The sequence below is a fragment of the Mobula birostris genome, chromosome 3 (genome assembly GCF_030028105.1).
Source record: "Mobula birostris isolate sMobBir1 chromosome 3, sMobBir1.hap1, whole genome shotgun sequence".
Lineage (NCBI taxonomy): Eukaryota > Metazoa > Chordata > Chondrichthyes > Myliobatiformes > Myliobatidae > Mobula > Mobula birostris.
In genome coordinates this window covers 191,880,349-191,895,645 of record NC_092372.1, presented here as the reverse complement: position 1 = coordinate 191,895,645, position 15,297 = coordinate 191,880,349, and the positions used below count along the sequence as shown (strand labels likewise).

Sequence of the window (15,297 nt, the reverse complement as noted above, 5' to 3'; positions counted from 1 at the left end):
TAACGCATCTTTTCATTCTTTATGTCTTTATAGGCACCTTCTGTTGGTTTTTAAAAGCTTCCCAATACTCTAACTTCCCACTGAATTTTGCTCTATTTTATGCCCTCTTTTTGGCTCTTGTTAGCCAAGGTTGTGTTATCCTGCCTTTAGAATAGTTTTTCCTCTTTGGAATATATATATCCTGTGTCTTCCCAGAAATTTTAGCCATTGCTGCTATGCTGTGATCCCTGCCAGTGTACTTTTCAAAAAATTTTTGACCAGCTCCTCTCTTATGCCTCTGTAATTCCCTTCATTCAACTGTAATACTGATATATCCAACTTTACATTCTTCTTTTCAAATTGCAGGGGGAATCCTATCATATTATGATCACTCCCTTCCCCAAGGGTTCCTGTACCTTAAGCTCTCTAATCAATTCTGGTTCATAAGACAACACCCAATCTAGAATAGGTGATCCCCTGGTGGGCTCATTAACGAGCTGCTCTAAAAACCCATTTCATAAGCATTCTAGAAATTCCCCCTCTTGGGATCCAGCACCAACTTGATTTTCCTGATCTACCTGCATATTGAAATCCCCCATGACTATTGTAACATTGTCCTTCTGGCTTGCATTTTCTATGTCCCACTGTAATTTGTAGACCACTATGGTAACAAGAAAGATGCATCGTCCGGATCAACCGCCAACTATTAGCCAATCACTGTGAAAAATACTAGTATTTTGCAACCAAATTAAATTTTCCAATCTCTACTGCAAGATTACCAGCAATGTGCAAAATTATATCCAGAATTTCAGTTTCAGGATGATCTATCCTGAACTATCAACAATCTCTATTTCTTTAATTCTGGGTCATCTTTTAAGTGGACAAAGTGAAGGCATCTGCAAAGGAATCACTCCATTGTATACTAATTTATCTTAAAGGAAGGTAATGAATACCTTGATTTCATTGTAACGACCCAAGTATGGTTTAGTTCTTTAGTCTGAATTTTACAGAGGAAAACAGAAGTAAAATACATAATCTGGAGATTCATTTAGCTATTGCATAGTTGATGTGAAAATTAACTTTCCTAATTACATCAGTAATTTGACCCCTTTCCCAATTATGGAACCATTCAGTTTGATGAGAACATAAACTAAAATGTAGAAAAATCACAATTTCCAATGGTGGTAGTTTTGAAGTTGGCAGTGGCTGGTAGCAGTCACAGCAGCAGTACATTTAATTAGAGAATAATGGCAATAAAGCATTTGTTTAATTCTTACCCTGAGAAGACAACTGTGCAGCTTGGGAAAGGAGAGTTGTTATGCTTAAAGCTGATGGTCCAGTTGTGAGGAGCTTATGAAGCATAGATTGCAAAGAAGCTTGTGTGACAGCAGCTGTAAGGACTGCAAGACAAAAAGATGCTTTCTTAAACTTGTTAACCCAACAGTTACAGTTAAACTAATTGTAACGTAATTTAAAGAGGAATAAGGATGCAAATATGATAGTTACTAGACATAAATCTAATATCCATGAAGGATATAATACATATAAATGAATGAATACATATCTTTCATTGAAAAACCCATGTTAAGCAGCAGTCACAATTTTGGAAATAACAGGCTTTAATTCAGCAAATGGCTTAATAATTCAGCAATTAATTGTAATTCAATATGCTTAAATTTAGGAACAACTTTTATTCAAATTCATTTAGGATTTACAAGTTCATTGAACTGTTACAATACTCAAAAGTGGTTTGAGAACCAAAGGTGGTAACTAAACTGTTAACTGGAAAATGTTTTACCAAAGAAGAGTTACCTAATGGAGTTGACTATACTTGCTTTGGAATTTGCAAACCTTGAGATAGTACGCAAGTGTCAAAATGTAAAAGGATCCTATTTTAAAACATCCTGATGTAATGGGTAATTAGTTCATTTGAATGACACAATGAAGCCACGGTATCGGCGCAGCTAGCGCGATGCTATTACAGCTCAGGGCAAAGTTCATTTCCAATGTCCTCTATAAGAAAGTTTGTAAGCTTTTCATGTGTGTATGTGGGTTTCCTTCCGTGCTCTGGTTTCCTTCCACAGTCCAAAGACATACCAGTTAGTAGATTAATTGGTCATTGTAAATTGCCCTGTGATTAGGCTAGGGTAACATCAATGCGTTGCAGGGTGGCACGGCTCAGTGGGCCTAAAAGGCCTGTTCCTCACTGCCTCTCTAAATAAGTAAACAAACAAGGAATATGGTGAAATCGAATCCTTATAAAGAGGTGACATAGGATCAGAAGATGTAAATGCCTTCTGGGTAGAGTTAAGAAACTGCAAGGATAAGAAGACCTGATTGGAGTCATATACAGGCCTTCGAACAGTAGCCAGGATATGGAGTACAAATTACAACAGGAGAAGTATCAGTATTACTGTAGAGTAAAGGGAATTATAGAGACACGAGAGAAAACCTGGCCAAAGTTGATTGAGATACAACTATCCTATGACTTCCGAATTAGCCCCAGAATCTCCAGCCACTGCTGTTCTGCCGCCATCCCTGCCAGTGTCCCCACCCAAAGATGAAGAAGTGTTCTAAAAGCAGAGTGATGCAACTGTGGCTGACAAGGGAAGTCAAAGGCAGCATAAATGCAAAAGCAAGGGCATGTAATATAGCAAACATTAGTGGGAAGTTAGAGGATTGGGAAGACTTTAAAAAACAATAGAAGGCCACGAAAAAAGTCAAAAAGAGAGAAGAGGAATTATGAAAGTAAACTAGCGAATAATACAAAGAGGATACCAAAGGTTTTTTCAGATAAAGAGTAAAAGAGAGGTGAGAGTGAACATAGGGCCACCGGAAAATGATGCTGAAGTAGTAGTAATAGGGGAACAAAGAAACAGACAATCTTAATAAGTAACAAACAAAAGAAAATCTGCAGATGCTGGAAATCCACACAACACACACAAAATGCTGGAGGCCAAACTTCCAGTAATGGCTGCCCCCCTTCTCTGTTCCACATCCTTTTTTCCCCTCTCTCACCTATCTCCTTGCCTGTCCCTCACCTCCCTCTGATGCTCCACCCCCTTTTTCTTTCTTCCATGGCCTTCTGTCCTCACCTATTAGATTCCATCTTCTCCAGTCTTGTATCATTTTCATCAATCAACTTCCCAGCTATTTACTTCACTCCTCCCACTCCAGTTTCACTTTTCACTTTGTATTTCTTCTTCTCCTCCCTTCTAACTCTGGCTCATCTTTTTTTTCTTCTGTCCTGTTGAAGGGTCTCAGCCCGAAATGTTTGACTGTGCTTTTTTTCCCACCATAGGTGCTGCCTGGTTTGCTGAGTTCCTCCAGCTTTTTGTGTGTTGCGTCAGTCTTCACTGTGCAAGACACTAGCAGTATGCTAGAAATTCAAGTGTGTTTGGGGGGGGAGGGGCAGGAAGTTCAAACTTTAAAAGTTCACAGTAAACTTATTATCAAAGTACATATTTCGCACCATATACGGCCCCGTGAATCATTTTCTTATGGGCATACTCAATAATAACCACAACAGAATCAATGAAAGACCGCACCAGCTTCAGCATCCAACCAGTGTACAAAAGACAAATTGTGTAAATACAAAAAGAAAGAAATAATAATTAATAAATAAATAAGCAATAAATATAAAGAACACGAGGTGGAGTCCTTGAAAATGAGTCCATAGGTTGTGGGAACATTTCAATGATGGGGCATGTTAAGTTGCAATTACTAAGGAGAAGGTGCTTGGGAAGCTGCAAGGTCTGAAGGTAAATAAGTCAACTGGACCAGATGGATTACACTCCAGGGTTCTGAAAGAGGTACCTGAAGAGATTGCAGAGGAACTCGTAAGTATCACTAGATTCTGGAATGTTTCCAGAAGACTGAACAATTGCAATTGTCACTCCACTATTTAAGAAGGGAAGGAGGCAGAAAATGGAAAGGTTAGCTAGCCTTGACTTCAATGGTTGGGAAGATTTGAGAGTCCATTATTAAGGGTGAGGTTTAGGAGTGCTTGAGGCACTTGATAAAATAGGCCAAAGTCATCCTTAAGGGGAAATATTACCTGACAAATTTTGTTGGCATTCATTGAGAAAATAACAGGCAGGACAGACAAAGGAAAGTCAGTGGAAGTGGTTTACTTTGATTTAAGGAGGCCTTTGACAAGGTACTGGACATGAAGCTACTTAACAAGAGCCCATGGTATTACAGGAAAGATACTAGTATGGATAGCAGGTTGGTTGAATGGCAGGAAGGCTCAGTGCTGGGACCCTAGTTGTTTACAATATATATTAATGACTTAGATGAGGGAATTAAATGCAGCATCTCCAAGTTTGCGGATGACACAAAGCTGGGTGGCAGCGTTAGCTGTGAGGAGGATGCTAAGAGGATGCAGGGTGACTTGGATAGGTTAGGTGAGTGGGCAAATTCATGGCAGATGCAATTTAATGTGGATAAATGTGAAGTTATCCACCTTGGTGGCAAAAACAGGAAAACAGATTATTATCTGAATGGTGGCCGATTAGGAAAAGGGGAGGTGCAACGAGACCTGGGTGTCATTATACACCAGTCATTGAAAGTGGGCATGCAGGTACAGCAGGCGGTGAAAAAGGCGAATGGTATGCTGACATTCATAGCGAGAGGATTCGAGTATAGGAGCAGGGAGGTACTACTGCAGTTGTACAAGGCCTTGGTGAGACCACACCTGGAGTATTGTGTGCAGTTTTGGTCCCCTAATCTGAGGAAAGACATTCCTGCCATAGAGGGAGTACAAAGAAGGTTCACCAGATTGATTCCTGGGATGGCAGGACTTTGATATGATGAAAGACTGGATCAGCTAGACTTATACTCTCTGGAATTTAGAAGATTGAGGGGGGATCTTATTGAAACATACAAAATCCTAAAGGGATTGGACGGGCTAGATGCAGGAAGTTTGTTCCCGATGTTGGGGAAGTCCAGAACGAGGGGTCACAGTTTGAGGATAAAGGGGAAGCCTTTTAGGACCGAGATTAGGAAAAACTTCTTCACACAGAGAGTGGTGAATCTGTGGAATTCTCTGCCACAGGAAACAGTTGAGGCCAGTTCATTGGCTATATTTAAGAGGGAATTAGATATGGCCCTTGTGGCTAAAGGGGTCAGGGGGTATGGAGAGAAGGCAGGTACCGGGTTCTGAGTTGGATGATCAGCCATGATCATACTGAATGGCGGTGCAGGCTCGAAGGGCCGAATGACCTACTCCTACACCTATTTTCTATGTTTCTATGAAGTGAAGAGTTGGAATAAAGGGGCCTTATTCTGATTAGCTGCTGGTGACTCGTGCTGTTCCGCAGGGGCTACTGATGGGACAGCTTCTTTTCATGTTATATGTCAATTATTTGGATGACAGAATTCATGGCTACGTGGGCAAGTTTGTGGATGATATGAAAATAGGTACAGGGGCAGATAGTGTTCAGGAATCAGGGAGTCTGCACATTCTCCTAATCTATTCAAATCCTTCTACAAAGAAATGGCAGATGGAATATAGTATATGGAAGTGATCATGCACTTTGGTAAAAGAATAAAGACACAGCCTATTTTCTAAATGGGGAGAAAATTCAAAAATTGGAGGCGCAGTGCAGGATTCCCTAAAGGTTGAGTCTGTGGTATGGAAGGCAAATGCAATGTCAACATTCAGTTCAAGAGGATGAGAAAATAAGTGCAAGAATGTAATGCTGAAGCTTTATAAAGCATTGGTCAGTCCACACCTGGTGTGCCGTGAGCTGTTTTGGGCTTGTTATCTAAGAAAAGTTGTGCTGGCATTGGGGTTTCAAGAGAATGATTACGGGAATGAAAGGGTTAACGAACGTGAAGCATTTGATGGCTCTGGATCTGTACTTACTGAAGTCTAGAAGAATGAGGGAGGATCTCACATTGACCTACTGAATATGGAAAGGCCTAGAGAGACTGCATATGGAGAGGATGTTTCCTATAGTGGGAGACCAGAGGGCACAGCCTCAAAATAAAGGGATATCCAATTAAAACAAAGAAAGGAGGAGTTTCTTTAGCCAGAGGGTAATGAATTTGTGGAGTTCATTGCCACAAACAGCTGTGGTGGCCAAGTCATTGGGTACATTTAAAGCAGAGGTTCACAGGTTCTCAATTAGTCATGACATCAAAAGGTGAGAAGGCAAGTGAGTAGGGTTGAGAAGGATAATAAATCAGCCATCATGGAATGGCCGAGCAGATTTGATGGCCTGATTGGCCTAATTTTGCTCCCATGCCTTATGGTCTTATCTCACATGTCTACTTTAAACTTAGTAGATTATTGTTAAACAGCTTGTTTACATGCTATAATGTGAAGTAAAAATGTGTTGGGAGTATTAGTTTGAATAACATCCTATAACCCAGAAAATCTATCTGGCATCACCAGAATCTCAAGTATGCCAGATTACTTGAGTTTTATGAAGTTTACTTGAGTTTTACTCAAGTTTACTTGAATTTAAAACAGACATCATTGGGGCTGCATGCTACAGTGTCCGACAAGTCTTACCAATCCATGTTTTTTCTTGCTGAAGATTACTGAGGCAGAAGCCTGGTGCAAATGGTTGTTGTACAGTCGTATTCCCTCAGCATTCAATTGCCCATTGGCTCAGTGTATAGAAGCTGTGTATCAGTGAAAGGATCCAACATATGGCTGCTTACCACTGATATTTGGGTGTCTGATCTGAACACTGACTGCCATAGAGAGTGCAGGCCACTGATGGGAACATGTATTGAGTGACTGTCCATATGATTAGTTTCTCTTATCACCTGCGTATGTGACATCTCCCCTTTATTCATTTAGTTGCATGCTCTCTCCCTCTTTGAAATTGGAGGTGTATCTGTAGGTTGTGTTCATATACACCTGTTGACCTTGGCCCTTTAGCAAGCTTTTTTTTTCCCCAAAGAAGCCCCAATGAGTTGCTGTAAGTCAGTGAAGGTATTCCAGTAGTTGAGTGAGTGAATGTGGGTTTAGGGAAATACACAGAAAGGTAGCCATTTCAACTGCATTGACCTAATTATTGTTGGGCTTTTGGACACTGTTAAAACTGCATTTCTCCAGTCCTGTGAAGAATGCACCAACAGAGTCCTGACCTACACCTTGTAGATGGAAATAGGCCTTCAGGATAAAAGAGGAGAACTACATGCAACAGGATGCTCAACATCTGACCTGCTTTTGTAGCGCAAGTATTTGTGACTGGTCTGGTAAAGAATCTGCCCTGAAGCTCTTTTGTCTAATGGTCCCAATGAAGGCCAAACTGAGCAAGAGCAAAAAAATTAACTGATGAGCGAGTGGTATAATTAACAATATTCTCAATTACTCTTATAACATTGGGTAGCAAATCTACAGATTGGATTTGTCCTGCCTTTGGTGCACTGGTCACCAGATCTAAGAATTGTGCTTGCAAGGTTAATGCCTGTAGAACATCCTGGTGCTCCGCACGCAAAATAAATTAGTGGAAAACTACCAGCATGAAGATCAAGTGAAAATTGATAGCAGGTTTGTTATTATTAATTTTCAAAGAAAAAGAATTCCTGCTTATTCTATATTTGTGGAACATTACTGAACAACACAAATAGCAAAGGGAGAGGTACCATGTGAGATTCGGAAGTAGTATACAAGCAGGGCATTGAATAGTTCATGTTTCATTTATCAATAGATTATAGTTGGAGGTTATATAAATAGTACTCAGCACTTTTTGCATTGTCAAAGCCAAGAGAAAGCAACTGTTTATGGAAGAATGACCGAAAAATTCTGGCATGAGCAGTGAATTCCAATTCCAGCAACTGAAGCATTTCATTTCATTTTAAGACAAAGTGAGCTGGGCTGTATGTGAAGAAATGGGATTGGTTACAGGGATGTTAAGAAGTGATTAAAGTAAGCCACAAGAAAACAAGCAGGCTTCCATTTCAAAACAGGAGAGGAAAAGCAATAACACAAACACAAAATCTACAGATGCTGAAAATCCAAGGCAACAGACACAAAATGCTGGAGGAACTCAGAAGGCCAGGCAGCATCTATGGAAAGGAATAAATAGTTGATGTTTTGGGCTGTCCTGAAGGGTCTCAGCCCAAAACTCTGACCGTTTATTCCTTTCCAAGAATAAACAATAAAATGGTCTTCTGAAAGGATAATCAAGAGAGCATTCAAGCTGACAGTGCTGGAGTTGAAAATGGCCACAAGGGCATGATGTCCAAACTCATTGAGAGGGATATCAGGATCTGAATCTGGTTTATTATCACTCACATATGTGGTGAAACTTGTCTTCTGGCAGCAGTGCATTATAAGAAAAAATACTGCAAGTTTGTTGTTGTTCAGTCGCTAAGTCTAGTCCGACTCTTCGTGGCCTCATGGACTCCTGCACAACACGCCTCCTTGTTGGAAACTGCCTCTCTAAGCTCCCCCAAGGTCAAACGCATTGCCTGAGTAATATTATCTATCCACTGTAGCCTCTGTCGCCCTCGCCTTCTTTTACCTTCTGTTTCACCTAACAAGAGAGTCTTCTCCAAGGAATCCTGTCTTATGATGTGGCCAAAATATTTGAGCTTTTGTCTCATAATCAAGCCTCCAAGTGGGCAGTCTGGCTGTATTTCTCCAAGTATTGACTTGCTGGATCTTCTTGCTGTCCAGTGAACTCTGAACACCTTCCTCCAGCATCCAAGTCCAAAGGTGTCAATTTTTTTGTACTCAGCCTTGCTAATAGTCCAGCTCTCAGTGCCATACATCACAACTGGAAGTACCATAGACTTGACTATATGGATCTTTGTAGACAATGTTATGTCTCTGCTCTTCAGTATTTTATCTAAATTTGTCATTGTTGCTCTCCCCAGAAGCAAGCGCCGTTTAATTTCGTGGCTGCAGTTACCATCTACAGAAATCTTTGAACCGAGGAAGACAAAATCTGTCACTGCTTCCACTTCCTTTCCATTTATTACCATGGAGTTAATAGGGCTGGTTGACATAATCTTGGTTTTCTTAATATTGAGCAACAAGCCAGCTTTTGCACTTTCTTCCTCCACTTCGACTAGCTTCCTCAGTTCCTCCTCACTTTTAGCCATTAAATTAGTATCATCTGCATATCTGAGGTTGTTAATATTTCATCCGGCAATTTTGATTCCAACATTTGAGTCCTCTTGAGCAGCACTCCTCATGATGTGTTCAGCATATAGATTAGGTAAGTAGGGTGACAGTATGCAGCCTTGTTGTACTACTTCCCCAATCTTAAATCAGTTGTTTTTCCGTGTTCAGTTCTAAATGTTTTACTGTAAGTTGCAGTAAAAATAATAAATAGTGCAAAAGATAAATTGCGAAGAAGTAGTCATGAACCATTCAGAAACTTGATAGCATACAACTGTTCCTAAAACATTGAGAGCACATCTTCAAGCTCCTGCACCTCCTCCCTCATTTCTCTCATACAAGAGTGTATTGAATTTTGAAAATTTTTCACCTTTTTAAAGATACAGGCACCTGGGCAATGAATGGATTCCAGTTTTACACACATCCATTATTATCCATAATTAAAAAAACACACAAATATCACCCGATATAATAACCATTTCTCCACAGTACTGAAATGAGTAACATCGCAAAGATGCAAAACTGTTAAAAATTATTAGAAACGGAGAGGAAACAGGTTCTGCTGTTCATAGGATATTGTGGGGATTTGTATTTAGGTACATCCACCTGATTTTTGAATTTAATAATATTATGGAAGCTCATTCATTTGTAAAGGTATTTGTAAATCAGGCATTCTTAACCTGGGGAGGTCTGTAATTAAATATTTGAGTTTGTTTAATAATTATATTACTCAGTAAGTGCTCAGTACAGAAGGCATGCAAGTATGCATACAGTTCAGAAGGTTAGATAATACCAATAAAGAATGAAAGATTAAAGTAGTTTCAGGTCCTGCCGCCCCTCATTAAAACCAAATGAAAACTTGCAATTTGCTACTCTTGTATGCAAGTGGAAATACTTAGTGCCATAATTCTTTAAGAACAACACAACTGGCAGTATTAACAGATCAAATGCACAGCTGCACATTTGAGCAAATTCATTATGGAAAGCACATATATTGACATCACACATCAAATTAAATTTGTGTATTTATTAAAATAGTCCATCGCATTCTACACCACTGCTCAAGCTTCTGAGCTTGCGTAGTTCTAATTGTGCATGTACGCTGTATTCCTGTTAATACAATAACTAAATTTGCTTGCAATTGAAGAAAATGTGAACGTATAATTGCACTTTGCAACTTATCTCACGAGATTGATGGATGATTTAATTTGTAATTTGATAATTCCAGATACAAGTATGTAATGTAAAATAAGATATATGCTTTGGTACAGAACAAAGTCACCAACTACTGTACCCGAGTACCTTCAGTATGACTATCCAGTTAATCCATTTTCTTGATCTTCCCAAATACCCTAATCTTTATTTTTCTTCAGCACCATATTATATGCTGGTGTAAGATCTGTGTTCATAGTTGCCAGAAAATATATCCTTCCTCATTTCCCTCCACCCACACCCCCCCCCCCAGTACTTTAGTCTTTCACCTTATATTTGTGCACTCTGGTTACCCATCAGTCTACCTTACAAGCTCTCTCTTTTCATTTATCCAATCAAAGTCCATAATGATTTTGAATATGTCTGTCAAATCACTTAACACTGTTCGAAGAAAAGCAAGAACTTCCTCAGCCTCTCCACCGAAGTAAACTACTTATCATTGTTATGCTTGATCTCTTTTGCAATCACAATTGTTTCAAACAGAATTTAATACCATGTGTGAGTGAAAGAGCGAGACAGACAGGGACAGGGCAGATAATTAAAATAAAACTTTGACACAGTTTTAAGAAACACCTCAAAGGAGGAAAGCAAAGAGATTAAGAGGACTAGGAACAGTTGGTACAAGGATCAATTAAGTCAGGGGATAACCAAAAAGATTAGCATTGGAGAATCAGCAAATATCTCAAGAAGATCGAAGAAGCTAGTGCATGGAATGATTTGAAAATAAGGATGAGAAGGCAGCTACATATTGATGAGCAAATGTCAAACCTGCAAGTCTGCCCACAGAATTGGATTGTGGAGGGATGAAATCAATCCAAATAAAAAAATTATCATTTTGTTTATCAGGAACTTTTAGAACTAAAATAGGTCTGCCAACTTAAAATGTTCCATCTGTGTAAAGCATCCTTAAACTTTGAACCTTACTTAAAGTTTTAAAAGCCATTCATTCATTCACGCTTACCTTCATTTATTTTTGACATATCCACATTAGCATTGTTAAGCTGCAAGGTGGCCTGTAAAGCAGGAAGTAGTTGCCGCAAAAGATTTGGATCCTGAAGCAAAGGTGGAAGAGGTGACTGAGGAACAGGCGAAACAGGAACAGTAGATGTAGTGGCCGATGGTGTTTGAGAAGCTGGAGTCATTCCGGAGGATGACGATGAAGGAGTAGCACATGAATGAGACGCTGGCTTCTCCACTGAGGTTGTTTCTGATGACGAAGGGGAAAGGGAAAATCGTCAAAATATGGCATCACAAACAGAAGTTAAAGAAAAACATGAGAGCAAAGACATTATTCTCAAATATTTTAATAGTTTACAAAGTAATCATAACTCTCAGGCTCCCAGGAAAATCCTCCAAATTTAATGGAGGGTTATAGATTGGAGAGATTTTCAACTTACAATGGGATACAACAAAAGTATGTCAGTAAGTATGATACATGCAATGAAATTTCTCTGAAGAAATTAAATAAAGCTCTAATTGACCAGCATTACATTGTCCTTTTAATTCCACGTTCTTTTTGGATCGAGTTAAACATGCTCATTCTAAGCTGAATCAGGCTCAGGCTCAGTACAACTCAACAGACTTGTGCAGCAAAGTGGAATCAATAACATATAAAAGTATTACTTAAAACAGTTCAAAGTTAGAATTATTCTTTTTATAGAAATCCCAGAGAGACAAATATTATATACCAACAATGATACACTGAAGCTAAGTAGAAAAAAGCAAAAACAGTTTCTTACCAACATCTAAAATAAAAGAATCAATTGAATATAACTAATGGTAACACTGCAATTATTTAATCCTTTTCCAATTAAGCTTTTCTTTTGCTGTGATGAAAATTAGAAAATAAAACCAGGATATACAAAGCCTTCCCTACTCACCCAAGTGAGAACTGATGAATTCAAAACTGTTTAGTAGGAGGGGAAAAAAGTTAATTCAATTATTTGTATAAGATACATGAACTACACTAAAGCCAGTTACAGCCATCCTCTAAATTGTCAGTTTCTGCAAACCTAAGTTGCCAATTGCAAACACAATAGGGTCCAAAAAAGGGATTTATCCAACAGAGGACAGAGGAACTAGTCTGGACAGAAACTACATCTTTTCCCCCGGGATCAATAAAGTATGACTGACTATGACTATTTAAGGAACATTTTATGATGAGCATTCTCACTTAGGAACACTAAATAATGGAACACAAGGTAAGATTTCTCACACTACTGATCTACCTTCATTGAAGACAAATTTAAAACCCCATTTTCTAGGATGTGGTAATTGCTGACAAGTCTCACATTTACTGCCTACCCCAATAAACTTTGAGTAGTTGGTGATGAGCCACCTTGTAAAACTGCTGGCGGACTTCTGCGAAAGGCACCTGCATAAATGAAATTTGGTAGGGAGCTCCAGGATTTTAGACAGTACAATTCAAGAAGTGCTTGTTTTGAGGGTCAACTTATAGTGTTTCCGTGTACCAACTGTGCTTGACCCCTTGATGGTGGTGTGCACAAGTTTGAGAAAGATTATAGAGCAGCTACAGTCAACAGCTGAAGTTCATTTTCTTGATTGCAAATACTGCAGAACTGGCGATGAAGATAATGTCAGGATGGTGTCACGATAGTGTAAATCAAATAGACTGCTTTATCCCAAAGGACACCGAGCTTTATGAGTATTACTGCATTCATTACAAGCAAATGAACAGTATTTTTGTCTTCTACATTGTAAAAAAAAGATTTGGGATGTTAAGAGCAGAGTTAATTACCACAACAAACAAAAGGTTCATCAGGTCACAGAAATTGTGGCTGGGTCAGATAAGCTTCTATACACCAGCAAACATCCAGAAAGAATATTGATGGCCAGGGTTCCACGAATTGTACAAATATCAAATGTGGGTAGTTAGTTTCTCACTTCATGGAGATGCTCATTGCCTGGCAGTTCAGTGGCATCCAGCCTCATCCCTGTGTTGGAAAAAATGTCACCAATGAAGCACTGAAGATAGGGAGGTATTGCACAATGATCTGAGAAAATCTGGCAGTATCTCCTGCATTAATCTCTAATAACTATATCCATATTTGTTCTACAGGTACAAATGCATGTCCCCCTCTTTTGCATTTGGCTCCTTGATCCCACAACATGGACATATGTTATCCAGAAACCAATTCATATTTACACCAAAGCTGTGCTGAGGCTGGAACCAAAGGTTCTCACAAAACTTCAGGTACTGAAAATATATTATTGACAAATAAAATTTGATGACACTGATGAAGCTGACTTGGTGAAAATTAGCTGGATTCCAATGGCATTATTTAAGGACAGAGCTAATTTTCTGCACTGGAACTGTGTCTAGTTACTGAATGCACAGATAATTCTGCATCCAAATTCTTGATATCACACAGAGTAAATCAAAATAGCTGAAGAATAGCTTGTATTATGATAAACCTTAAAGAAACAGGTCATCCACTCAGTATTTTTGGCTGAACACTGATGAATGTACTTCAGCATTGTCTTTATTATATGTAAACTACACTTAACAGCACCAAAGACAGAGATGCTCTGGCCTCTTCAACAATATTGCAGATTAACAGTCCAACATCACTCATCTGGCAGTCTGCAGATATCTGATCTATTGGTTGTTGGATCACTTAACTTCAACTTTTGCATATTACTTAACAACTTTATGGTCCATATTTGTTGATGAGTATGACCCCACACAATCATTCAGTCTTCCCTAACCAGAAGCCCTAGATGAACAATGAGATTTGGAAATCTGCCAAAGGACAAATCTGTGGCATTCTGGTGACCAAAAAAGTTATAAGAGGTCCAGGCACATCTCCGGAAAGCCATCTCAGACGGAAAGTGGCTATTCAGGACGAAACGTGAATCAGTGAAGGATGCTCAACAGTTGTGGCAGGGTTTGAATGTTATCACCTCTTATTAAGTAAAATCAAGTGACATAAGTGACAAAAGGGCTTCACTTTCTGATGTGTTCAATGACTTCTATGCTTGTTTTGAGCGTCAAAAGATGGAGGAACCATCCTGAACTCCCACAGCTCCTGATGATCCTGTGATTTCAGTCTTTGGGGCGGATATGCAAGCAACCCTCAGGAAGGTGAACTCTCAAGAAAAGCATCCAACCCAGACGGAATACCTGCGCAAGTACTAAAGACCTATGCTGATCAACCAGCTGCAGGGTTCACTGAGATCTTTAAACTCTTGCTTCAGTGGTCTGAAGCACTCAACAGCTTCAAGAAAGTTTCATTTATGCCAGTGCCAAAGAAGAACGTGGTAACCTGCCTCAATGACTATTGTGCAGTAGCACTTACATCCACAGTGATGAAGTGTTTTGAGAGGGTAGTGATGAAGTATCAAAACCTGCCTGAGAAGACTTGGATCCGCTCCAATCTGCCTACCGATGCAACAAGTCCACAGCAGATGCCATCTCACTGGCTCTTCACTCAACTCTGGAACATCTGGACAGCAGAGGTACATATATCAGGATGTTCTTTATCAACTACAGCTTGGCATTCAATACCATCATCCCCTCAAGACTAATCAATAAGCTTCAAGACTTTGGCTTCAATACCTCCCTGGGCAATTAGATCCTGAATTACAAACCTTAATCAGTTCAGATTAGCAACATCTCCTACACAATCTCCATCAGCACATGTGTACCACAAGGCTGTGTGCTTTGCCCCTGCTCTACTCACTTTTGTGGCTAAGTAGAGCTCCAATGCCATATTCAAGTTTAGAGACAACATCAGTGTTGTAGGCCGAATCAAAGGTAGTGACAAATCAGCATATAGGAGGGAAGATTGAAAATCTGGCTGAGTGATGCCACAATGACAACTTCTTACTCAATGTCACCAAGACCAAGGAACTGATTATTAACTTCAGGAGCAGAAAACCAGAGGTCTAGGAGCCAGTCCTCATCGGAAGATCAGAGGTGGAGAAGGTCAGGAACTTTAAATTCCTCTGAGTTATCATTTCAGAGGACCTGTCCTGGGCCCAGCATGCAAGTGCAA

At 39.5% G+C, this 15,297-nt stretch overlaps 1 protein-coding gene across 3 annotated transcripts in view; it reads right to left on the bottom strand.

The window, feature by feature from the left end:
• The window catches only part of waca (WW domain containing adaptor with coiled-coil a), a 102,917-nt gene that overhangs the window by 23,104 nt on the left and 64,516 nt on the right, over positions 1 to 15,297 (bottom strand). For all 3 annotated transcript variants that reach the window (XM_072253908.1, XM_072253909.1, XM_072253910.1), the window contains 2 exons: positions 11,241 to 11,486; positions 1,257 to 1,379 (listed from right to left, as the gene is read on the bottom strand). In XM_072253908.1, the coding sequence (XP_072110009.1) occupies positions 1,257 to 1,379; positions 11,241 to 11,486 (369 nt within the window). The remainder of the gene's footprint in view (positions 1 to 1,256; positions 1,380 to 11,240; positions 11,487 to 15,297) is intronic.